This window comes from Aulonocara sp. 'chitande type north' Nkhata Bay, linkage group LG8 (assembly GCF_057382095.1).
Source record: "Aulonocara sp. 'chitande type north' Nkhata Bay isolate Kocher_YH1m ecotype deep benthic linkage group LG8, A_spYH_male_GT1.1, whole genome shotgun sequence".
Taxonomy (NCBI): domain Eukaryota; kingdom Metazoa; phylum Chordata; class Actinopteri; order Cichliformes; family Cichlidae; genus Aulonocara; species Aulonocara sp. 'chitande type north' Nkhata Bay.
In genome coordinates this window covers 690,521-715,094 of record NC_141351.1, presented here as the reverse complement: position 1 = coordinate 715,094, position 24,574 = coordinate 690,521, and the positions used below count along the sequence as shown (strand labels likewise).

General features: G+C 40.1%; 1 protein-coding gene across 2 annotated transcripts; it reads right to left on the bottom strand.

The window, feature by feature from the left end:
- Positions 1-988: 988 nt before the first annotated feature.
- On the bottom strand, positions 989-23,348 carry LOC147322773 (Na(+)/H(+) exchange regulatory cofactor NHE-RF1-like). 2 transcript variants are annotated; one of them, XM_086304926.1, is made up of 6 exons: positions 22,615-23,341; positions 10,545-10,715; positions 4,779-4,932; positions 4,634-4,665; positions 1,931-2,029; positions 989-1,844 (listed from the first exon to the last, which is right to left on the bottom strand). In XM_086304926.1, exons 1-6 carry the CDS (start codon positions 23,068-23,070, stop codon positions 1,683-1,685), a joined length of 1,074 nt encoding a protein of 357 aa, XP_086161052.1. In that variant the 5' UTR covers positions 23,071-23,341; the 3' UTR covers positions 989-1,682. The 2 variants fall into 2 exon arrangements, with proteins under 2 accessions (XP_086161052.1, XP_086161053.1); XM_086304927.1 differs by lacking the exons at positions 989-1,844; positions 1,931-2,029 and adding an exon at positions 2,036-4,388 and having other exon boundaries at positions 22,615-23,348.
- Between the last annotated feature and the right edge of the window lie 1,226 nt (positions 23,349-24,574).

Sequence of the window (24,574 nt, the reverse complement as noted above, 5' to 3'; positions counted from 1 at the left end):
AAACTATGTGTTTTTTCCCCAGTAGATGCAATTTTAGCAGTTCAAAATAGACTTGGCAGAATATTCAAATCAAGTGCAGATACATTTATAGATTTTTTTTTGCACCACCAGCTAAATACATGCACATTCCAGTTCCAATGTTATGCACAGCTAGCATTTGCCCAAAGTCAAAGTTGACAACAGCGCCCTGTGACATCACTATGAGTCCATAACAGGCTGACGTCAGCACGTTGTAATATAAAATTGTGGAACATCAACGTTTTAGGATAGCCCTTCTCTCTGAGTGCTCCTGTTAAACTTGCTTCATAGTCGGCTCCTTAGTACTCTACAAATGTGGTAAATACAGACAGAGATGAACAGACGTGTAAAACCTAGTACATCCCACTACCTCAGGAATTAAGTGATTCCCACTGATCTGCGTATGCTTTCACAGCCTGTATAAAACACAGTGAGGACCAGAGAGGCCACCCTTCGGAGGAAGCTCATTTCTGCTGCTTGTATCCGCGATATCGTTCTTTCGGTCACTGCCCACAGCTGGTGACCATAGGTGAGGATAGGGACGTAGTAAATCGAGAGCTTTGCTTTTACACTCTGCTCTCTCTTCACCACGACAGACTGAAGACATAAAGATGAAATATCTAAGATGTGCTTTGTTGGACATCTGCAACACCAACATCTGCTGTCACATTATAAAGCAGCTTAGTATAAGTGCAATCACATTCTTTCACCGTGCTTTGCCTCAGTGCTTATGGATTCTCCTTCACATTCTTCTTTCACCTCATGACATTTTCCATTAAAAAGGGAATTTTTGGACTGATCTGACGGAGCACCAGACTGTGCATAGAGTATAAAACAGGTAAAACTTCACCAAGCACAGGTTCATCACCCCAAGTAGCATTGGATCCTCAGTTATAACAGGAATTTCAGGAACGCTGCTTTCAGATCAGTGTTTTCAAGGTTGATCATGTGCATTAAAAACCAGACTGGGTTCCATTTTATTGATATGCTATGTTTATCAATGTTCATTAAGACATTCTACAGCACAGAGCCATCAGTACATTCTGTATATTTCCATTGGAGTGAAAGTGTGTAAGTGACGCTCGAGCCAAAAGATGCAGCTTTAAAATTGAACAGACTTCAGCAGAATCAACAAAACACAGAACATTTCTTTTCCTTGAGAATACATTTGTGTGTATATACAAATTTATCAAAAGCCACATTAAAAAGAAAAATAATAATCTCGTTTGAATCACAAATTAAGACTGAAAAAAAAAACAAGGTAAAGAAGAGTAGACAGAGGTGCTACATTCTTTCTAAAATGTTCAGATTTAAAATCACGACTCAAAAATAATCAATAATTTCTCGTTCCTATGCCCCAAAATTCCTTTCACGCTCCTTTTCGTATGAGAAAGTGCACACTGCTAGTTCTCTTCTCGATATATTATTAACATTCATTTCTGTGTGTGATGCTGACATTTCAAACGTCATTCAAAAGTTAAGAAGTCACAGAAACCCTAAATTAAAACAAACAAATCATCATATAATACTGTTTAACATGGGAGTTTAAAATAAGCTTGATGCCACATTATTTTTCACTCAGAGCGTGGGTTGATTATTTCTCTGGATTGGCCTCTGGATGGCAGTACAGAACCACCTGGAGGACCTGAGGACGCCCGTGGTGTTTATAAGTTGCTAAACAGTTCATTCCTCTTGCTCCAGTCCATGGCCGGGGCCTTCTTGGCGCCACGCTTCTGCTGGGCTCTTTCTTTGGCCTGAGCTACTGTCAAGGCAAGACCCAGGTTGTCAATGGCTGGGGCCGGTTCTGACCTCGAAGCCCTTTCAATCTAGAAACACACATATATTCAAACAAGTTCGTTTTTCTCTGAGCTTTAAAACTATTCCAAATCTTTCAGTGGCATGGAGACAGTACCTCTGAAGGCGAGGAGTTGTTTGTTGCTGCTGGTAGGGAGCTGCTGGAAGAGGCACTGGAGACGGAAGAGCTCGCAGATACTTTAGGCTTTGCATTTATCTGCCAAACACACAACACACATTCAAAAGGGTCAATTCATCCAAAGTACAAAACACCATCCGGAAAGCATCTCAGCTTCAAAGGACATGAACATTTCGATTATGCAGAACTAGACTCTTTTCAAACCCAGTGGAAACTCAAAGTTTAGCGGTAGCTCATTTCAACTAGCTGCTCATTAGAAGCCTTTCTGAATTTCCAGAGAAAGGAAACTTCACCAAAAAAGCAAAAATAAAAGCTCATTCAATGTTAGAGTCCAACACCTGTAGCTCAGGAGGTAGAGCAGGTCATCTGCTGATCGGACAGTTGGTGGTGTCTGTAAGCCAAATGTCCTTGGGCAAAATATTAACCCCAGGTTGCTCTCTGATGCATCCATTGGAGTGAGAATGGTAGATATAAAGCACTTTAAAACATAGAAGATAGTGCTTGTGTGCATGGGTGAATGCTGTATAGAGCGCTTTGAGTACTGTGGGAGAGTAGGAAAGTGCTATATAAGACAGTCTGTGTTTTTACATCAAACAATCTGAAGCGAAGTACAAGAACACAGACGTGGTGTATTTCTTCTACGAGAGTCACACAAACATTTCTTTTTAATTATCAAGACCAAATGTGCAGGCAGAGAGAGGGGAGTGTCACCAGCAGGGGGGGCTGGTCATTCAGAGGCTCAGTGTGAGCAGTCCTCTCTCTGAGCAGACCGTTCAGGGATCGGCACATAGCCCTGCTCCTATCTGATATGCAGTGTGGAACTCACCTCATCTATGAAAATTTGGCCTCCAGTGTGGAAGCAGCTGTTTCTCTAAAAATAACCCCAGCCCCATGCTGCACACGAGCATGAGCCCTCTGCTGTAAGGTGTCTTCATCAGACGCCTCTAATAGTATTCCATTTGCACTAATGCCACTTAAAAGCCTTTTAAGTTACTGAATATCTAAGCAGGACTATTGGCCACCTGATGATAAAAGGCACACTGGAGGTCAGAGGTCAGGGTATGGATTCATGCCGCCATGTTATATAACAGCTGGTGAATGACTGATTGTTCGCTACAGAAGTCTGGCTGTATGCGAGAGTGTGTGAATGCTGCTCATTAGCATAATCCTCAAATTAAAGCCACTGCAATCCCATGATCTTCTACTCCTGTTGCCATGGTGAAGAGGTCAGCCACAATGTCACTAGAGGGGCCAATCCACAATTCCCATGTTGTCACTGGGTGTGTGTGTGTGCGTGTGTATAGACGTAGTGGGTGGTGTTTATTTTGATGACTGAGCCTGTGCTAATTAAAGGGGCATTGCACTGGTTTTCTCAGGCTGAGGAGAAGTGAGTCTGCTACATTTTGAACTCTTTATGTGACATTTGTTACTTAAGTATATGTCACACAGTTGCATCCTGCTTCACTCTCTCGGGCTGCTTAATGTTATCTCTTCAATTGCAGAAGACTCGTTAATATTAATGTCAATGCAACGACCGTGATCAATTTAATGTGGAAATTCAAAATCCTTTAAAATAACCCTACTATGAATACAGACATGTACAAAGTAGCATGCATAATTGAAGTAATGCAAATCATGATGGGACAAAGAAGAAACAATCAGAGCTTTAAATGGAACTCAATGCAAAAGCATCTTAAAGTGTAGGACCACAGACAGCCACTAGGGGGCTATTTTCAGTTGGCAGATTTTCATGCCAGATGCAACCCCAAAAATGTCTCTGCCACTGGATTCAAACCAGCGAGCTTTCACTTGCCATCAAATATATGAACCCCTGCACAGTGCCAGTTTACTTCCATGAAGTACTAAATATATTTTGTTTATAACATTATGTGTATGTGATTTTTCTTTCAGCTTTGGTCCTAATGGTTTGTGTGATGATGATCACTTTCAACATTATGCTATAATCAGGTAGATAGTAGACCTCAAAGACAGCATCTTTTGTAAAGGCTCACCACTCAGCACACTCACTTCACTAGATGCACCTTGTTTCTTTTCCTCACCTTTGATTGGGTGTGGTGCTTGCCCTTAATTGAACTCACCTGTAACTCGTTATATAAGGACTGCACTCACCTACAGCTCACTCTTTCTTCACTGCCACATGGGGCGGCAGCTGAGGTGAGTTTCTGTTCAAGTCTTCTGAGTTCATGTATTATTTTGAGTTACTTAAATCATACTTTATTTCCTTTCAGAGATAGAGTCCATGTGTGTCTTTCCTTTTGCTCATTATTTAATAAAACAAAAAACCCTGCAAGTGATTACTGACTGTTCATTCTCATCCTGACCGGATGAGCCCATGATGGTAACAATCTGCAACCTCTTCTGAACCTTCCTTCAAAACAGCATCCTTGGGGGTGTGACTGGTGTGACTCCAAACTGTCTAGTTTGGAATGATTGACAAACATTAATAACTTTGAGTCACATGCTCACTGGTTTCATTCATTAGTTTGTAGTCAGAATTTTGAAGTAGACGACACTTTCTTACTGTTCTTTAGGTTGTTTAACTGTGATAATGATCCGTTATTTTGGTAAATGTAAAAAAAATAGCCTTTTAAAGGGCATCTAGTGGTGAGAACAAAATGTATTAGCATTGTCTGTGTGTGTACGCATGCAAGGGGTCCTTACCTTGTCTTCTGCCATTGGCTCTGGAAGAGGTCCTTCAACAACAAACAAAACAGAAAAGTCCTCGTTTCACTCTGTTTCAAATAATTTTCCTCAGTATTATGTTTTGTACTTCTAAATATTAAGGAAACAGTAAAAAGTGTGGTACCACTGATGTGTTCCTCAGTGGGCATAACATTGCATTTCTGGAAGAATTCCTCTGCCTCAATGTCAACCACCAGTAGCCTAGTCTCGTCTCCTCCGGCCTTTATGGCTGCCACCACCTCTGAGTGCTGCATCCCAGCCACAGACATACCATTAACCTGAAGAGACAACAGGAGAAACTTAGGAAAAAGTTCTTAAATTCTAAAATGATCCATTTTCAATGTTTCCCTCCAGAGACCGAAAGTTATAGCATGGCCCATTTTACTAAAGCCTGCTTATTATTTTCTCAGTTAACGGTTTGGAGAACAACCTTATCTTTGTATTTTTGATCATGATTTTTACGTGTTATAAATCAGTAAATAAGCAGAAACATTTTATTGTGTCCAACTTAAACACAAAGACTGAATAAATAGTGACTGTATAACCAAAGGGAAGCAGAAATGATCTGAGTGTAAAATTGTTGCTCTCTAATTTTCTGTTATTGAAGGTTACACTTGGATTGACGCTCGGCTGTTTCACAGGTAGGTTTGCTGTGTCTCTGAGGACGTTCCAGGAGACAGACAGAGCCCAGCGTCCTTAGCCCTGTGTTAACTGTCTGGTATGGTGGACTATGGATTTGCCATAGAATACTAGAACTGGCAGGTCCCCCCACTGTGCTTTTTACAGATGAGAGAGAGGTTCACCCTAAGCACATGTGACAAACTTAGAAGTGTCTGGATAAGTCACTGAGAATGTTTCCTTTAATGTCATTCAGCACGAGTGATTTGATGGAGGGTCAGTGACGGTCTGGGGAAGCATATCCCTGCAGGGATGCAAAGACCTCTCTACAGGCCAGGCAACGGCACCCTGACTGCTATTAGGTATTGGGATGAAATCCTTGGACCGACCGTCAGATGCTACAGCGATGCAGTAGATGCAAGGTTCCAACATTCTGTGCACAGACTATTCGGACAGAATGTTCATGCGAAGTGTTTGTGCCCAACATCCTGTGTGCGGGATGTTCATACCCAACCACTGACTGGCCCCCATGTTCGCCTGACCAATAGACCCAATAGAACAACTCTGGGATATTATATTTGGATCCATCCGACGCCGCCAGGTTGCATCTTAGAGAGTCCAGGAGCTCTGGTCCAGATCTCGGAGGACATCCTGCAGGACAACATCCATCTCTTCATTCGGAGCATGTCCTTATGTTGTCAGGCATGCATACAAGCACAAACTACTGAGTACCATTCTAAGTTGCTGCAATGAAATTTCAGCAAACTATACTAGCCTGCCACATCATTTTTACACTTGGATTTTCAGGGTGTCTATAATTCAGCTTTGAAGTAAGTTAATTTTTTACTTCCATCAAACGATGTGGCATTCTTTGATTCCAAACATGTTATTTATTTTTAATTTTTTTTTTTAAAGTTCTTTATTCAATGATTCAATGAGTACGATGCATATATGAATTCGATTTAACTTTCAGTTTCAGTATCCAATTTTTACCATGCTCATTCTTTATTAGTACAACATTATTACTCACTTTTTATTACTCTTGATTTACTTCTAATGACAGAATGTTTCAACTTGACTTGGCGTGCTCAATGACAGCGACAGAATTTAGCCAGCTGATGCAGTTACTAAAACCAGCATGAAAACGAACCCTTTATTATAGTTTAGCAAAAATCTGAAACATGTACGTGTTTACCTAGATTGTGTGTGAGCTTTTACTATTGTCTGTTATCAAAGATATTGGTAATACTAACAAAGCAGAATGAAAAGCTACTGTTTATTTAACTAACTAAACAAACTGATTGGTTTACCTCATTCTGCGATCAGAACTCCCTGTGAGTGCATAGCAGTTAGTACCAACCATTTTATGTCATCACTGACAATGTCGCAAAATCTCTGAAGTGCCCAAGAGAGTGTGTTGGTAGAACGTAGGGTAGATGCCTTAAACAACTTCTTTTTGTTGAGCATGACTATGTTAAAAGCATATTTCTTGGTTTGGAAATCTATGCACTTATTTTCTTTATATTTCTCTTCATCGCCCCAGTCACTTGTTACATTCTCTAAGAAGTTTTTTGGTGCAGGTCGCTTAACATGGAAAGAGGGTTCTTCTTCCCCACAATTGCCAAGTTATTGGTAAAAGGAGACTGATTGCTGGTGTTCTGTCTCTAATATTGGGAGAATATATACATATCTTTAGATGAGTACTATTGTGAAATTGGAGCCACATAAATAAAACTGAATAAAACGAATCAGGATATTTAACACATGGTGGAGAGCATCATTCCTTTTTCTTGCATTCATCTAACAGTAAGTTAACCGGCTTACTTTGGCAAAGAGTTTCTTTGGACAAATGGAAATACTCAGATCCATTGTCTGTAGGCTGTCACTGCCCATTCACACAGAGGACTACATATCAAGTCAGTGAACTGTCATGACAATGGAATGGACACCCTAAAGGAGATTAATGGCACTGGTGATAGCTAATATTGTGTCATACTACGAGGAGTGTTGTACTAGAATACTCCCAGAGTTGAAACTGATTAAGCACCCAGGGAGATAAGTCACTGAGGAATTTTTGTGGGAGGAAAATCGGAGAAGTTTCACCAGCTCCCACACTGGAACATCAGGAGATGGTACAGAACACCGTGCTTCAGAACCTTGACATGAACTTCCAGGACTGCCCACAAGACTCAAATTACACTAAAATTCAGCTTTTAAATCTTTACAATATCCCAAATGTAGCCTTTCTCTCCCATGCATGGGAGAAGCCCGAGTGGACAGTTTGAAAGCTTCTAATTCAGCCGACAGACATGTTAAGCAGATTAACTCTAAAGGATTATTGTCTCTCCCACACACTTAATGAGGCAGAGAATACCGATTTCTCCTTTACACCACATGTAAACAAAGAAGCTTCTTAATAGTTCGGCTTCTGCTAATATTTCATTCAGTTTCTCATTTTCACACTGAAGTAATAGGATTACAGCTGATATATATATGGCTAACACAGCTAAAACAGACACACACACACACACGAAAGTTGTTTAACTTTCATTATAATCACCTTAAGGCAACTGTTGCTGTGTTTGGCACCTTTAAACCATAAAACGAGCCCTTTTAATCTGCGGTTGTGACTGTGACTGGTTCTCCTTAAGAATTTGTTTTCAGACTTTTCCTAATATCCCATCTCAAAGAGCTTTATCACAATTTATCAATTTAAGTTTTTGACTGCAAATCCTACAATTACGTAGAATACCTTTAACTTTCTGAGCTTACTGGTGTTTTAATTTTGCACCAAAATTATTGTGGCTTGGACTTCCCAAATGCCTCAGCAGCGTTGCACTCTATAGCGACGGGATACTGGCATTGCCTATCCCTAGCCTGGTAGAGGAGTTTAAATGTGCAAAAGTGAAGCTTGAGATGTCACTCACAGACTCCCGGGACCCCATAATGAGAGGTACTGCTCCCACCCTAGCAACGGGGAGGAAGTCGACCCAGCCACATCTGTGCTACAGGCCAAATCTCCTCTTCGACATCGTGACGTGGTGGGTCACATCCAAAAGGGCAGAGGAGGATTCGGTCTTGGAGCAGTAACACCTCGGTGACAACAGGCATCTGTAACCGAATGTCGAAAGTAGTGGAGGAGGTGCGACGACAGGAGGAAACAGTCAGACATGCTAGAGCCGTAGCGCTGGCCAAGCAGGGTCGCTGGATGAATTGGGAGAGTGTTGAAAAGAGGAAACTCATGGAGTGAAATCTGGGGAATGAAGTCTAATAGACTAAGTTTCATCATCCGAGCCACGTACGATGTGCTACCTTCCCCAATAAATCTGCAGATGTGGTTTGGAAAGGACCCAGCCTACCTCCTGTGTACAGTCCCAGCCACACTCAAGCATATCTTGGTTGGTTGAAGGACTAGCCTTACTCAGGGCAGATACACATGGAGACACAACCAGGTTCTCAGGTGTCTGGCTGAGAAAGTTGAGCGCAAAAGGAAATCCATCAACGCTCAACCCTTCACGAAGCAAGAGGACCGTCAATTTTCATCAGCATTTGTCCGGGAGGGAGACGAGCCGAGGTCGAACCCCTCAACCCCAGACCTGGGCCCGCTGAAGGTTGCCAGGGATTGGCAAATGCAAGTGGACTTGGATCAGAGGCTAATTTTTCCTACAGAGATCGTAACAACAACTCTGCGACCAGACCTCGTCCTTTGGTCTAACTCCCATAAACTTGCGTATGTCATTGAGCTGATGGTACCATGGGAGGAAGCAATTGAGCGTAAGAAGCTGCGGTATGCCAACTTGGCAGCTGAGGCAGAGGACAGAGGCTGGAAGATCAAGGTGCGCCTGGTGGAAGTGGGGTGCAGGGGCTTTGTTGCCAGTACAACAGCAAAAGTTCTTAGAGAGATTTGGATCAGAGGACAGGCACAACGGCAGGCTATAAGAGAACTAGCTAACACTGCTGAGAGGACCAGTCACTGGCTATGGCTAAAACGGGCTGACATCACTTGGGCATCTAAGGCAGTCAGCTAACCGCGATACACATGCCAAGGATTGATCGACTGGTGGTGGGCCTGCCACAACAGAGGGCGTCGAAAGGGTAAAACATAACATTAGAATTTTTGGTGGTTGACTGCTACAGTCTCAGGGCCTCCTGGGGACTGTGCAGTTAACCTCATGGTAGTAAAACTAAAAAGAAGACTGAAAAATGTTCCGCTCTTCTCCCCTCTGCTCTTCTCCCCTTTTCTGGGAGGCAGTGGGGAGGTAGAGCGTACAGCCCGATCCGGTGGGGAGGTGTGGGAAGCCAGATCGGGCGCCCCCCTTCCGGCTCTCCTCTCTGCTCTCTCCTATCTTATCTTACTTGTCTTACTCCTCTCTGTCACCTTTTCTGTCTCTTTGAAGAAACGAGGCTCCATAAATGCTAAAGAGGTAAGTATTTCTCAGTTGCAGTGAATAGATAGAATAAACTGTAGAAAATTAAACAGGAGAAAGAAGAAGACAAAAACAATTTTAACATAAACCAGTGACACACTCCGGGGTCTGATCAACCCTGGCAGAGCCTCCTTGTATGAGGGTGTCTAGTGATAATGGCCGAAACACCTGATGAATCCAAGGTCCACTACTGATGATGTGTCCCACATTTGAACAATTTGGATCTGATTTCTAATCCCTAACCCTAACCAGGGAAAATGGCAGGTTAGGTTGGGTAAAAGAACAAAAGTTGAGGCACACAACAATGTACGCTGTTGATAAAGTTTCTGGGCTGCTTTCCTCATAACAGCCATCCCTCAAGATTTTCTCCATTAAAAGCAATGCATTGTCTGGGATTGTAACATCTAGTCCTTTACTGAATCATGTCAAAAATCTTTCTTCCCCTAATGTTATACTTCCCTCAGTATTATTTTCAATATTCTTTGAATGTCACATTGTTTTCTTCTTCTTCTTCTTATATCGTCTTTCCTTACACTCAGTAATAAAATCCAACTTTGATCACAAAGTTTCACACTAATTTTCAAACATAATTGTCTTTGATCTTCTTGGTTATTGTTGCTATTTAACAATAATAATAATAATAATAATAATAATATTTTAAAAAATAATAATAACAATAATAACAACATATTTGGTTTCTTATTGTGTGACGTTTTTAACGACAGGTGAAAAAAAGCAATGGCCACAATACTGAACTGTGCCATCATCTCTTGTCGTAATGGGTGTTGTTTATCAACAGCAGCTGCTGTCAAAGCACAGGGATATCTGAAAAAGTGAGTGTGTACCTGGATGATCTTATCCTGCGGCCTGAGGCCGGCGCTGTGTGCTGGAGAGTCCTCATCCACAGCTCTGATGAACTGGCCTGGTCTTGACTTCTCGCTGTGCAGGTTAAAGCCGTAGCCACCGGGGCCCTTTTTCAAGCGGCAGAGACGAGGCCGGCGCCCATCTCTCTCCTCCTACACAGGATCACACATGAAACTCAGTGTGAGAGTTCAGCCTAAAGTGTAACATTTTACTCTCATAACATACATATTCATACACATCGGTGCTTCGTCAAAATTATTAATCTGTTCTTCTAATTTTAAATATAAACCTGTCACAGTTATGAAGAAACCATAATTATAATACTCGGAGCAAGACACAAAGTATTTAACATAATACTTTATATTTAAGACTATTTAAATCAAAACAATCACAGGTCATGACTCAAAACAGAAAGTTAGGAGATACTGATAAAAACTAAAAAACAACATTACAATGATAAAATTATCAAAAAAAATAAAAATGGTACCATTTCTAGCACATTCTCAAAGTCATGTACTATCATCCGCTTATTAGAAACACCAACTAACCCGGCCCCACTAACTACATCTCTTTGGACTGTGGGAGGAAGCTAGAGAGAACCCACGCAAACATGTGGAGAGCATGCACAGAAAGATCAAACCCAGGACCTTGCTGCTGTGAGGCAACAGTGCTAGTCACAGCTCCACCGCTGCACAACTTGATATAAATAAATAATGATATCACATTTTAACATTTAGTACAATGCCAATTCTTTTTTATATATTATTTTAGAATTCGGACTTAATTTTTTATTGAAACTGTACATCAGTCTAGCACACGGGTGACACTCTTAAATCTCGTTATTCTTTGCAGTGAATCAGTAAAAGCAGAATGCAGGAAATCATCTATTTGTGATTAGAGTGTGTGACGAGGTTTATGTCTTATGTCAACCTGAGATGCCACATCAACAGTTCCTACATGTTTGTTCTACGCTGCAAGGTTTGGACATCATGCAAAGTCCCTATTAACATATTGTAGACATGAAGCTTCTTCAAATAACGTCAAGTACATTAAATGTTCATGTATATAATGAGGTAAGATGGGTAACCGAATGAAGCAGCAGCATCCTGGCTCTGCTGCTCAGGCTAATCCTGCTGTGACCTGTGCCTAGTTAAGTGTTTAATCCAACATATGTTCTTATAGTACTGTAATCACACATGTGCTCCTGTGCTGACATCATGAACTTTATCTTTATTACAAGGCTCTTGGAAATGATTACAGATTTTCTAATACCTCACTTTCTCTCTTCTAAACATTCACTGTTAGTAAACTTAATTAACAGAACATTTGTATATAGACTTTTTTTTATTACTTATTTATTTAATTTTCAAAGTCCTAATTATAGCATAGGCCACAATACCAACATATTAATTAAGAAAATCTTTTATATACTTAATTTAAACTTCAACTAAATTATTCTAATTTAGAACTGTTGCTGGCCATGTCCACCCCTTCGTGACCACAGTGCCCCCATCCTTGCACCTCAGTAGAGACTTTGATACTGATGATATTTTATTACAGAGAACAGAGCATGTGTAGGTCTTAAAGATACTCCGCCACAGCACTTTGAATCATATCTATCTAACAGACTCCATTTTGTTATTTGTGATGCAAATAAAACATAAAATACTCACATACAAAGTCTCGAATAATGAGGCCCCATCTTATCTTGGAGACCTCATAAAATCACATCACCATGATCAATAATAACAGCACTTGGCTCTCAGACTGCAGCTTTTCTGGTTGATCCAAGAGTAATTAAAAGTAGAATGGGAGGCAGAGCCTTCAGCTTTCAGGCCCTTCTTCTGTAGCACCAGAATTTGGGAGACAGACACGGCTCTACTTTCAAAATTAAGATTAAAACTTTATTCTTAGATAAACAGTTATAGTGTATAGTTAGGGCTGGATCATGTGACCCTGAAGCCTCCTTTTGTTATGCTGCAATAGGCCTAGTTTGTACCAAGTGTTCCTTCTTCACTCACCTCTTTTCACTCTTGTGTCTTTACATGTTACTGCGAATGTAATGAAGATTTATTATTTATCTCTGGCTTTTGTTTCATCGCCCAACCTCCAACCAGTCGCAGTGGATAGCCCTGCCTGAGTGTGGTTATACTGGAGATTTCTTTTTAAAAAGAGAGTTTTTCCTTCCCACTGTCACCAAGCGAGTGCTCCGTATTATTGTAGGGTGTTTATCTTACAATATAAAGCACCCTGAGGTAGGGCTGGGCGATATGACCCAAAATTCATATCTCGATATTTTTAAAAAACTCGATATATCGCCCAGCCCTACCCTGAGGTGACTGTTGTTGTGCTTTGGAGCTAAATAAATTAAGTTGAATTGAACTGAATCTTCTGAGGCTTCTAGCAGGATATTGTGCCTTGTCAGAAACCTCAAGCTCAAACAAAACAAGTTACAATTGAGCACCTTTGGGATGTGGTGAAACGGCATATTTGCACCATGCAAATCTTCAGCAACTGTATTAACTGGTAACATGTCAACATGAACCAAAGTCTCTGAGGAATGAATGACCTGAAATCAGGCCGGTTGATGATTGCTGAAAAATGATGGGTTGAGGCGATAGTCAGGTGCAACCTTTGGATGGAATCACACATTTATGACACAGTCTGTTAATGATGATAAGGATGACAAAGTAACTGAGGTGGAAAGTTACACCAAAGGAATGCTGCGAGCAACGGTTATATCACAAAGGCAGAATCACACCTTTGGTTATAAGTACCACCTAGAGCTGCAACAATCAGATAACAAATCAGCTGGCTGATATGGCACATAGTTTGATTTTAAAATAATGATTCAAGTTATTGCTCGAGGGGAAGCTACAATTGTTGCCTTATTAGATAAACAGGAAACTGAATATTTACAAAAGGCAAAACTGGCATATTAGTTGAAAATATATTTGCAAAAACCAAACAAAGCTGCATTTTATGAATATTCTGTGAGCACCAAATTGACAATGGGTAATTTTCAGACACTGACATGGATATATTCTATTTGCCTAAATAACAGGGCAATATTCACAAACATCACATCAGTCTCATTTCAAACAGCAGGCAACTGCAGGTATATATCAGGTACTAGACTAGCTGGTAGAAACAGTGCACAGTTTAATCTGTTTACTGCACCATAGGTGAGCCTGAGAATCAACCTATGGCAGAGCAGCACAGCAGGTGACCAGGAATAGACTGCCAGCCCTCATACTTCAGTCTCTCTGTTGACATCAGTGACTCTTCACAGCGAGGGGAAGAGAAACACAGGCTTTGACTTCACAAGCCAGGCATGTGTTTGTCGTCAGACCACTTTTTGTTCCTAAATGTTTAATACAGCCCTGCTGTTTCTGTCAAACTGGACTCTAAGAGGCCCCAAAAGCCCAAAGTCTAGGCGTGGTGACAACACTCAGCAGGGAAATGGAGGACGGAGAGCAGAAACTCAAAGCCAGGCTAGCTTTCCTTTAGATTAGACTCAAAATTGGATTGGACACTTTGTGCCTGGAATGAGTAAAATCCTCATCATTGTATTGTTTTCAAACTACTGGGTCTATTAGCAAGCAGGTCAGCAGGTGTCTCTGCACTGTTTTCTCCCTCTCTGTATGAACAGGCTGGAGACTGTTTGCTAAAGCAGGGAACTGAGTAAATATAGACAGAAAAATATATGAGAAGCACAGAGAATGTCATGTTATGAACTCCCTCAGCTTTTGTCTGATTTCTTGAGTGCATTGAGTCCGACTCAACTTTTCAGATGATTTTGTTTCATGTGCAGGAAATACAGCATCAGCAAATTCGCACAGACACGTACACACTCACACTGCAGTGACAGTGAGATTTGTATGATAATAAAAGTGCTGGGTAAAGTCCAGCAGTGCCCTTTTTACACACACTGTTGCTAACCAATCAGGATGCATTTTCATTATTCATTAGCGAACTAGTTACTGACCATTAAAAGGGGTTTCCACATCATAGAAAAGCTTAGGCAATTTTTTTCCAATTTCTTAACACTAAAGGAGAAAAACCAAAGTTGCGTCCATCAGCTACTATTTACGTTAGCCAGCAGGCTACTTGTAATGTTTAGATGCCTCAACCCAACTAACATAAGCATCTGCTGTGCCTTGTAAACTCAATCATAATTTGCATAATACATCCATGCATAACTTCATTACACATGTTATGTACTGAGCAGGTATAGAGCGCTTTGAGTACTCCGTGAGAGTAGAAAAGCGCTATATAAGAATCAGTCCATTTACTTTAAGTACACTGGCAGCATTAAAATCATACAATTTTTAGATTTAAAGAAATGTAATCCATGCTAACAAATCTCAGACAACAAGGAAAACAATATTAAATGTGACCAACAGGCATCAATATCATCAATATCTCTAAGCTTAATTGGTTGGTTGTATTGTGTTGCTGATTGACAGGGGGTATGCACTGTACTGGTTGGTATCAGTGTGCATGTTTCATCTGCACATGTTACTTGTGATATAATCTAATTTTGTGCCTGCATAGAAAAAATATCTGGTGTGTGATCTGCCATAAGCAGCTGCAGCGTAAACGTAGGATTACCCAGCGTTGGTGTGATGGTACAAGAGGCATGGAGCAGCCATGATAAACATTCTCTAAGCTTGTTCAACATCAAAGGTTAATGGTTTTACAGCTGACTATAGTTAAACATCAAATCCTGTGCTTTAACCTCATCATAATGACAGCTGGGAGGACCTTGTACTGAGGGAGTGAGTGATGTGAAAACTTTATGACCATCTATGCCACACAGATAAAAGCTACTCCTCGAACAGGGTGTAAATGGAAATTCTGAACTGCACTAACCTGTGTCTGCAGAACTGTACATACCAGGTTTGTCAGTATTATGTAACCAACAGCCCCTCTTACCTCTGCTAACAGCCAGAGTTAAATAACTGATTTAACCAGGATTTAAACTTCTGTGGTTACAATGTAACCAACATTAGTGGTCTATGTTGTTGCCAGCACTTGTGCTTGTGGTGGTACGTTACAACTTACTTACCTTGTGGTCACATCCTGGTGTTCTACATGTCGTGTCAGCACATAAAAAACAAAAAAACATGGGACTTTTTCCCAGTCTGGGTCTCCAGTCTTTGCTGTGGTTTATTTGGGGGTTTTTTTGGAGGCAAACACATTTATCCCCCAAGGTTTACCACATCTTTGGTCTTCTTTGGTCCATTACCTCCAGTTTCAACAATCTTCCTACAGGAATTTGATGACATTTGTGAATCCTTATATTGATGCTATGATTATTATTACTTATATTGAGGATGATTGTTAAAATTCAAAAACAGTGCCAAAAAATTATCTGGAAATTAAAGTAGAAATCAACAGTACTGAAAAGGCCAATTAGCCACAGAAGCTGTGGGCTACGCTGACCTGACATGTAGTTATATTGCTAGAGAAGTGCATGTGAGACTATGCTGTAGCTTAGGGGGTAGGATTTCAAAGGCGTTTACAGTCTATGTTTGTGCACTTTAGAAAAAGGAGTCAGTGCTTTAGTGCCTGATATCCAGTTATTTCAAACTGCTCAGCCACAAACTGACTTTACTTCCTGATATATGCACTAATATTTAGTTTTGCCTGACAAGCTTATTTGCTTACATAATCAAAACCAAACATATATGCCTTTGTACACAGCTTTATGGTTATCATTAATCGGCTGAGACAAAAAACAAACAGTGATGTTTCAGCACTATAGCAACTAGCTAAAAGGGCAGGAAGTGGTTTCTTCGCCTGTTCCACCCCAACACCCGAACAACTCTGCAGAGGAACCCGCTGTCTGTGTCAGTCTGTGTGTATATGAACACACATTTGCTCTGGTTGTATGTTTATATTTAGAAAATCCGCTACTGAAACTGTTGTTTTTGTCAAGACCAAGTATGTCCTTTACTTATTTTCTCTAGTGGCTATTGAACTAACTTGCTTAGCTTTACATGGTAGCATGATATCAAAATGAGCTCACAGGAATTAAAAACAAAAACATTACATATACAGTCCTATAAAAAAAAAGAAACCTTTGATTGGATTCTATTTAGTCCTGTGAAAAACTACACCCCGTGATTCAATACCTTTTTGGGAGTTCATGGTCACCCAGTGACTGCTGGGTACCACTTCTGTTGCTACAAAACAAGCCTAAATCATCCGTCTCTACCACAGGGGTGGGTAACTCCAGGCCTCGAGGGCCGGTGTCCTGCAGGTTTTAGATGTGTCCTTGATCCAACACAGCTGATTCAAATGGCTAAATGACCTCCTCAACATGTCTTGAAGTTCAGGGGCCTGGTAATGAACTAATCATTTGATTCAGGTGTGTTGACCCAGGGTGAGATCTAAAACCTGCATAACATGGCCCTTGAAGGCCGGGAGTTCGACACCCCTGGTCTAAACCACCTACAGTTGTTTATATGCTAACCTGTGCTGCTATATTTTTTAGAAAGAAGCTTTCTGTCCTGGGAATTCTTCCAAAAGAGCCACTTGTCCAGTCTTTTTCTATCCGGTTGTTCAGTCTGACGTCACTAGCCGTGTCTGGGCCTAAACTCCGCTGCAGGTCCATATATCAAACGATCATATGGCATTACTGAGAATTGAAAAACTGTCTAAAGTCTTTCATCTTTAATAAAATGATCAGCGTTCTGCTCTACCAGGTGTAACAATTGAGTTCAACATCCAGGCATCCATGAAAACGGAATTTATGACATTTAACGGAGTTAGAGGTTAGCAGGAAGTTAGCTCGCTAGCTTCTATCTAAATACAATATAGCATGTCCTGACTGCGGGGTTTTGGAAACAAATTAAAACGTACAGCTTTGTTATCACTTCCAACATAAATGAAGACAGAAAACTAAACAGCAGTGACGTTTGTAGGGTTACTGAAGTTTGGCAAGCTATAGCTAATGATGTGCTACGTGATCGCTAGCGACACAGCTATGTTAGCATAATATAAACAAGCTAACTTTTTTTCCCACTCGATAAAAGTTAACCTGAGTGTTCTCGGTGGTCAGGAACAAATGTAATCGCATGGCAGGATGCTGTAAAAGGACCAAACTTCAGCCAGGAGAACAACTGAGATAATCCATCCACAATACGAGGTTAGTCATTCATATACTGCTGCATGGGCTGGGCTGTAGTTACATCCTAAGGTTTTAAAAACTGAGCTTAAATAAATGATTAGCGGTAATAAAAGCCGAGGGAGGTCAACAGTGATCACTGACTGTTTTAGGAGCTTTTTGAGATTAAATAGAAGAAAATACAAAACATTAAACATGTTAACAACACAAAAGCCATATTAAACGCAGACTACTTTAGGCCCGGAAATAGGATTCATCACGTCATCACTTAACAACCGGATTTCTATTAATTTTAACATGTAACATGCTAACTGAGGCCTTCAGAGTAGCTCGTGAGTTTTTGCAAGAGCTTGGAGAGGAACTAGAAGTCTTTGAGTTAGTTGAGCCAATTGTTCTTCCTCTTTGTTAGATAGGCGAGCAAATGAAGTTCTTCTGTGCTAATTTTATTATTTGGCTGAGGTGGAGCCGGCAGAATACCTTGTGAACCCATTTGTGGTTTTCCTGAAATATCCCATTAGAAGGATGCTCTGAGGAGGGCCCAGGGATTTATGGAAGAATTACCACATCCTACCAGGAGCTGATGGAGGTGGTTGGGAGAAGCATTACTTTGTTAAGCCGCATGCCACCATCAACCAGATACAGATAAGCAGTAGCAACATATTTCAGTTCAAGCATGTTTTGGTCTATGTGCACACTCAGTCTGTTTTGTCATACTGAATGCCCAATTTAGCTACTGCTGACTGATCAGAGCTGAAAACAGGCTGAGCCCACAGCTTGGTGACACAGGAGCCCATATGTACCAAAGTATCAATGCACTCAGAGTTGAAAAGAGGGAGAGATATCAAAGATGCTTTCCTAATTGGTTGCAACAAATGTAATTATAATCTCTGTAATACCAAAAAGCCTGAGCAGTGGATATAAAAGGCTTTCTCCAGACAGCTTAACTATACAGTTCATCCACAGCCTGAGCCAACGAAATGATGACAGAGGCTGAAAGTCTCCTCTACTTTGGAAGGTCCTTAAATAGCCTAAAACGCCTAAAGTGAATGGTTGTCTCCATGTTCTTCAATGTTACGAATGAAGGAGAGAAGCTTGGATAATAAACACAGTATTTTGTAAACTTTGGGAATGTGCTCAGTCAGATGATACCAACAGCAGTTTAATGGAGTTTGTTTTGGACGGCAGTCCATACAAAGAATCCTCTGAGAGAAAATTGCTCCCCATGGCAAAGTATTCAAATTCTGGTCCCAATCACAAATTTATAACTTTAGCATACACTCTGTACAAGGAGAATCAAAATACTACACACTCCTCGAGATGTTTTCTATGTTCTGAAAGCTATAACTTGCAATACGTGGGACCCATTTGATGCATTACATGATCACTGCTGAGAGGTCCAAACGATTTCTACCATCCACACTATTAATTCCTCAAAAATCTACTTAGACAATAGAAAAGGTAGTTTACTATGTGCAGTTCCAGCAATAGATGGGTATAAATATCCTAAGTCCTACCCATCCCTTTCAACTGAAGTTGATAGGCAGCTTGGCTATTAGTAGCTATCAATCATTTTTACGACTGAGTTGGTTGTTGTTGCCATTTTAATGAAATATTAGCACAGAAGCTTAGAGAGTCGGAGATTATACAGAGGGGGATTTTGCAACAACCTGAAAAGACTGGAAAAACCATTAAAAAAAAACAACAAACTAAAATGTGACAATTTCTTAGACTTCTCCTGGGTGCTGATGTTGCAGTATTGTTGCAGTATTGTTGAGTACTCAGGTATTCAACCCAAGTACTGACCAACTGCAGAAAAAGTGTCTACCTGTGCCAAAACTCTGAGAATAAATAGCCATAGCCATAGGCTAAATTGATGTGGCTATGTGATGACTATGTCTGTGCAAAGTAACCAACACAGCAGGTATACAGAGCCTTCAGGTTGCAGAGGGATTTCCAGTAATGTACTGTGCAATCCTTTCCACTCCATTCTTGTATTTTTATATATACATCTTTGCATGTACATAATTTTATCTACTGTCTCCAGTACTTTGCATTTGTCCTGTTTGTCATTTTTTTGTTTGATAAAATGACCTCAACAGTCATTACACAAGAGAGATTACCTATCGAGTGGAGATAATAAAATTAGTAAGTGGTAAAACACCCATATGCCTATCACAGTTATATCAGTATGAGAATATATTGTTTGTTGGTCGACGTTTAAACTGCAGCAGAAATATCATAGACTTTGAGCTCATTATCTCATAATCTACTCACCATGCAACACTCACACTCCTATAAATGGTTCAGTGAAAGTTCAAAAATCCACCTATTAACAGACTCAGGGTTGTAGCACTAATAAAACAATGAGAAGAAAACTATAATCTTCAGTAGGCGCAGAGGAATACATGAACTTTTCAATGCACACAAAATAAAGTCTATGTGTGATTACATCCACCTGCATTTTCCCTCAGAAATGACTTAAATGTCTACTCAAAGCCTTGTTCTCCACAGGCAATCACTGTGGACAAAGCCTCTTTTTGCTGCCGGGGATCTCTATGGTGACCAACAGACAACCTCAGTGTAGTGTGAAGACTCTGGAAGCTCGAATGGTACATGCTAACATGCTCACTTAGTTTGTGCTTTTATGTGACATGAAAAAAAAAAATTTGCAGAACAAGAAGAAGATATCCAAGTATGTCATGGAATTTTAGGAAAACTGTGAAATCATGTATCGTTTCACCACAAGCAAGGCTACCCAAGTGTATCCCACTGAATGGCCAATATCACACAATCAGAAAAGCTCTGCCAAGTTTCCCATTAGGCAGGAATTTCGCTGATGGTTTGTAGCAATACAGACAAGCCAATACACACTTTACACGTAGTGTAAAGTCAAGGGGCAAAGACACAGGCAGATAAAATTCCAGTTAAATAGAAGCACAGCAAAAGGTGGGAACTTGGTTCACATGGAATGTAGAAATGCTGTATGTTTGATGAATGAGATACTTTTGCAACTTTAACAATAATGATTTAGAGGGCCACTGGAGTAACTTCTTAAATCCTTGCCAAGTCCAAAGATTAGAAACTATGTTATAACAAATGGGTGCAATGAATGCTTTTGTGATAACAGATAACCAGTGGTATTACACAAGCAAAAAGGAAAAGTACATTTGGAAGCTCACTTTAACAAACAGGCAATAAGTAAGAATTTACACAAGAATATCAAATTGACAGGGTTTCTGCCAGATGATTACAATTATGGTGGCAGTGGCTGCACCATGCAAAACACAAGACTCAGAAATCCGATAGTCAAGGCCAGCAACATCTAGCTCTTAACCTAATGTTACGTAGCCCAAGAGCTAGCTTTACAAACATTAGCTCAATGAGCGCTTGACGTAATGGTCCTCTAACTGAGCTTCGCCTCTGAGTTTGGACAGCTAATCCGTTATCTATTTAAATCATTTTTTTTTTAAATTGTACAGTGTAGCATTAGCTATTTGTCATAGCTATTTGTCATAGGTGGCCACGAGTGAGATTAGCTAACACTGCTACTACTGCATTTCCATATAAAAAAGTTAGAACAGCTAGCAGTTATTGCTGTGCAAAATATCAACTCACTTTAGTTAGGATGGACATTCCGTGCTCTGGTTGCTTATGTAACTGTTTATGTATTTCTCACCAGATTACGCCACAGTCAGCAATGTCCTTTGTTTCCACAAGTAGTCGCTTCGGTCAGTCAGCTCAAAGATGAAGTTTGAATGAAGAATAAGTTCTATAGTGATGCTAGTCTCTTCCTACGTGAACCGGGTGTTCTGGGCTTCATGAGGCTAGCCTCTGACTAGGCCTTATTGTGTGAGAAACAAAGAACTTGTTTTAAAAGTAATTAATTATTCATTGAGTAGCAGAAAACATGAAAACACACTTGTTTTGTAAGTCCCCCCCTCTTTATAACTTTCAACCTGCTTATAGTAAACACATTTTCCACTTGCTCTGGAAATAAAATAAAAAAAATCCACTTTTTCCTGAGAATCCTTAATAAAAACCGCTCTCCATTCTGAGACCTGAACACAGCTTAACACACCTCCAGGCTATTTTGCAATGCTCTTACACAACATTTAAATCTGGGTCCAGACTTTGCACTGGCTAAACAGTTACATAGCAAACAAATTCTTGCCATGTTTGTGACCGCTTCAAACCATAACCTTATAAAATGCTTTCATAACTGACAGAAAATGCTCTGCCTTACAAAGAGGCATGATTGTGGTGAACAAATGAAAGAAAACATGTCATAGTACTCCACCAGTTACGTTGACAGGTCCCTGAACATTACCATTGCACCAAATGACGTCACAAAACCTCTAACATACCTTAATATTTTGAGTGTTTGAGTAATAACCACATTCACAGCAGTCTCAGCTCTCAGTGAGATCATTTTAGATAATATTAAAAATGAAAAAAAAAAAAAAGACACGCTCATTCTCAGAATGTATCAATTGTGACACATTTCCTGGACAAACCTTACAAGAAATTCAGTACAGAAAGCAGACAGGATCTGATACACTAACATTCTGTTGAGCAGACACCCGTTATTACCGCAGTGTGCCACATCTTTGTCATAGATAGCAGTGCATATACTTTCATGTATTTTCATGAACTAAAACTATGCCAAAAACAACCTTTAAGATTAATGGAGTAATGAATAATAATAATAATGATACAAGAAATACAACTCACTCCTAGTCAAGAAATTAACAGCTGACCATTTTGACGTTCGACCTTACAATTCCACGTGTCTACCAGTGTGGGTTTAATTAGAAAAGAAAAAACTAAAAACAACACTTTAAAAAAGAAAGGAAAGTTCAGGGTACATTAAATAAAGTTTAGTACTCACTTAAGTGAGTTTCTGCGCTTTACTGTACCTTGGTGCTTGAGCTGACACTATGCCTCTCGGATCTCTCCGAGGAAGAATCCCCGTTCTCAAGCGGGGCAGGGGTGCCGTTGCTCTGAGTGTCCCCGCGGTCTGAGTCGCTGTCACTGCCTGGTATGGGAATTCCTTCTGTGACGAATTCTTTCCGACATTGTAGGTTGTGTTTTTTCAGCAGCTCCGAGGTCTCGGGGTCCACCACAATAAGCTCTAAAGCCCCAGAGGTTGCCCGTATCTTGGCGACCACTTGCTGATGACTGTCCCCCTCTACGTTCTCCCCATTCACGAACATCAATCGGTCTCCAGCCAGGAGCCCGGCCTCGGAGGCGGGAGTGTCGGACTCCACGAGCCTGATGAACTGCCCGATCTTGCCCTTCTCTCCGTGCAGGTGGAACCCATACCCGCTGGGTCCTTTCTCCAACACACAAAGCCTGGGTCGAAGTTTTGACATGTTGGCGTTTTGTTAACCAACGAAAACTTTTAGCCCCCCTATTCAAACAACTTTCAAACAGTGAGCTTACGAAAAGAAACTGACACCTGTTGCGCACAGTGACTTTGCTACAGTTCTACTTCCGTTGAACTAAGTCTCAGTGAGATTTCCGCTGCTAATGTTGCCTTTTGACTCGTTTCACAGATCCACCCCTGTGCACTATGTTGCAACGTCTGGGGTTTTTTTTCCGACTCCAACCTAACACGGTCCCGTCTTCAGTGGCTCTACCACGAGTCAAGTTAACGCATTCAAATGAACATCCGCCATCAAATTTTCAAAATAAAACACATAGCGTAAACCATCATCATTCTTCTTTATTATTATTATTATTATTATTATTATTATTATTACTAATAATAATAATCAGATACATATTTTAGTAGGCAGGGTAATACATTGCATTTTTCAAAGACCAGATAACTGCAAGTATATGTTTAGTCCTTAGAGTGGTTCGTTTTTAATGTTCACAAAAAATAAGAGGCATGCTTAAAAAAATAAAATCAAATGTACCTCTAGCAGTCAGCTGGTCAAAAGAAAATACATAATACAGAATGATACTGTTATTTCCTTTAAGACTTTATCTGTACAGTCAAACACACTACCTTAATAAATGTATTATTGAACCTGTATTTTTCTAGTACAGGGACATATCATAATTTTAAAAAGTGGTGTTAGAAAACTGTTACATGTCTTTATACAAATTGAGCATTTTAAATGTTTAGAGTAAACCAGCCTGATTGGATAGTTTTACTGTTATATAGCCCATACAATATTCAGTCACAGTATTTAAAATATAAAAATCATATGGTCTAACCAAACCTCACATAATGTCCAATCAAATTTTAAGAAAATTGTACGATATGAAATTATACATGATATAAAAATGATAAATAAATAAGTAAATAATCAATGAAACCTTGCAATATGAGATAAAATGGGACCCCACAAAAATGACCTAGCTTAGTTACTTGAAATGCTTTAACAGCATAAATTCAGATATTTAATAAAATACTATGAGATGAAATTTGGAACAGGATGGTTTCATCACATACTTGATAAGTCTGAAAGTTTAAAGTAATTATCCTACTTTCTCAACAAAATTTCTTCTCTTAAGTCCATCTGCTTAACAGGTGGAGTTTATGTTTCATTTGATCTGGACTGAATTTAGTGAGTAGATTATTTTAGCTGTACTAGAACGGCTACGATGACTGTTAGACAACCCATGCTATTATTTTGAAGGCCAGGCCTACAAACAGGAAATTAGTTTCTTTTTTTTAATTCCTGTTGGGTTTTTACAACTGTGCACCTGCACTAGATGGTGATTCTGACAAACAGATCAAAGTAATGACGTTAGTTTTTGTAAATTATTGGTTCAGTCCATCTGTCCTTGCTCGTTGTGACTTACTGCAACCAATTACCATCGGGGGTATGGTAATCTCTCTCTCTCTCACACACACACACACAC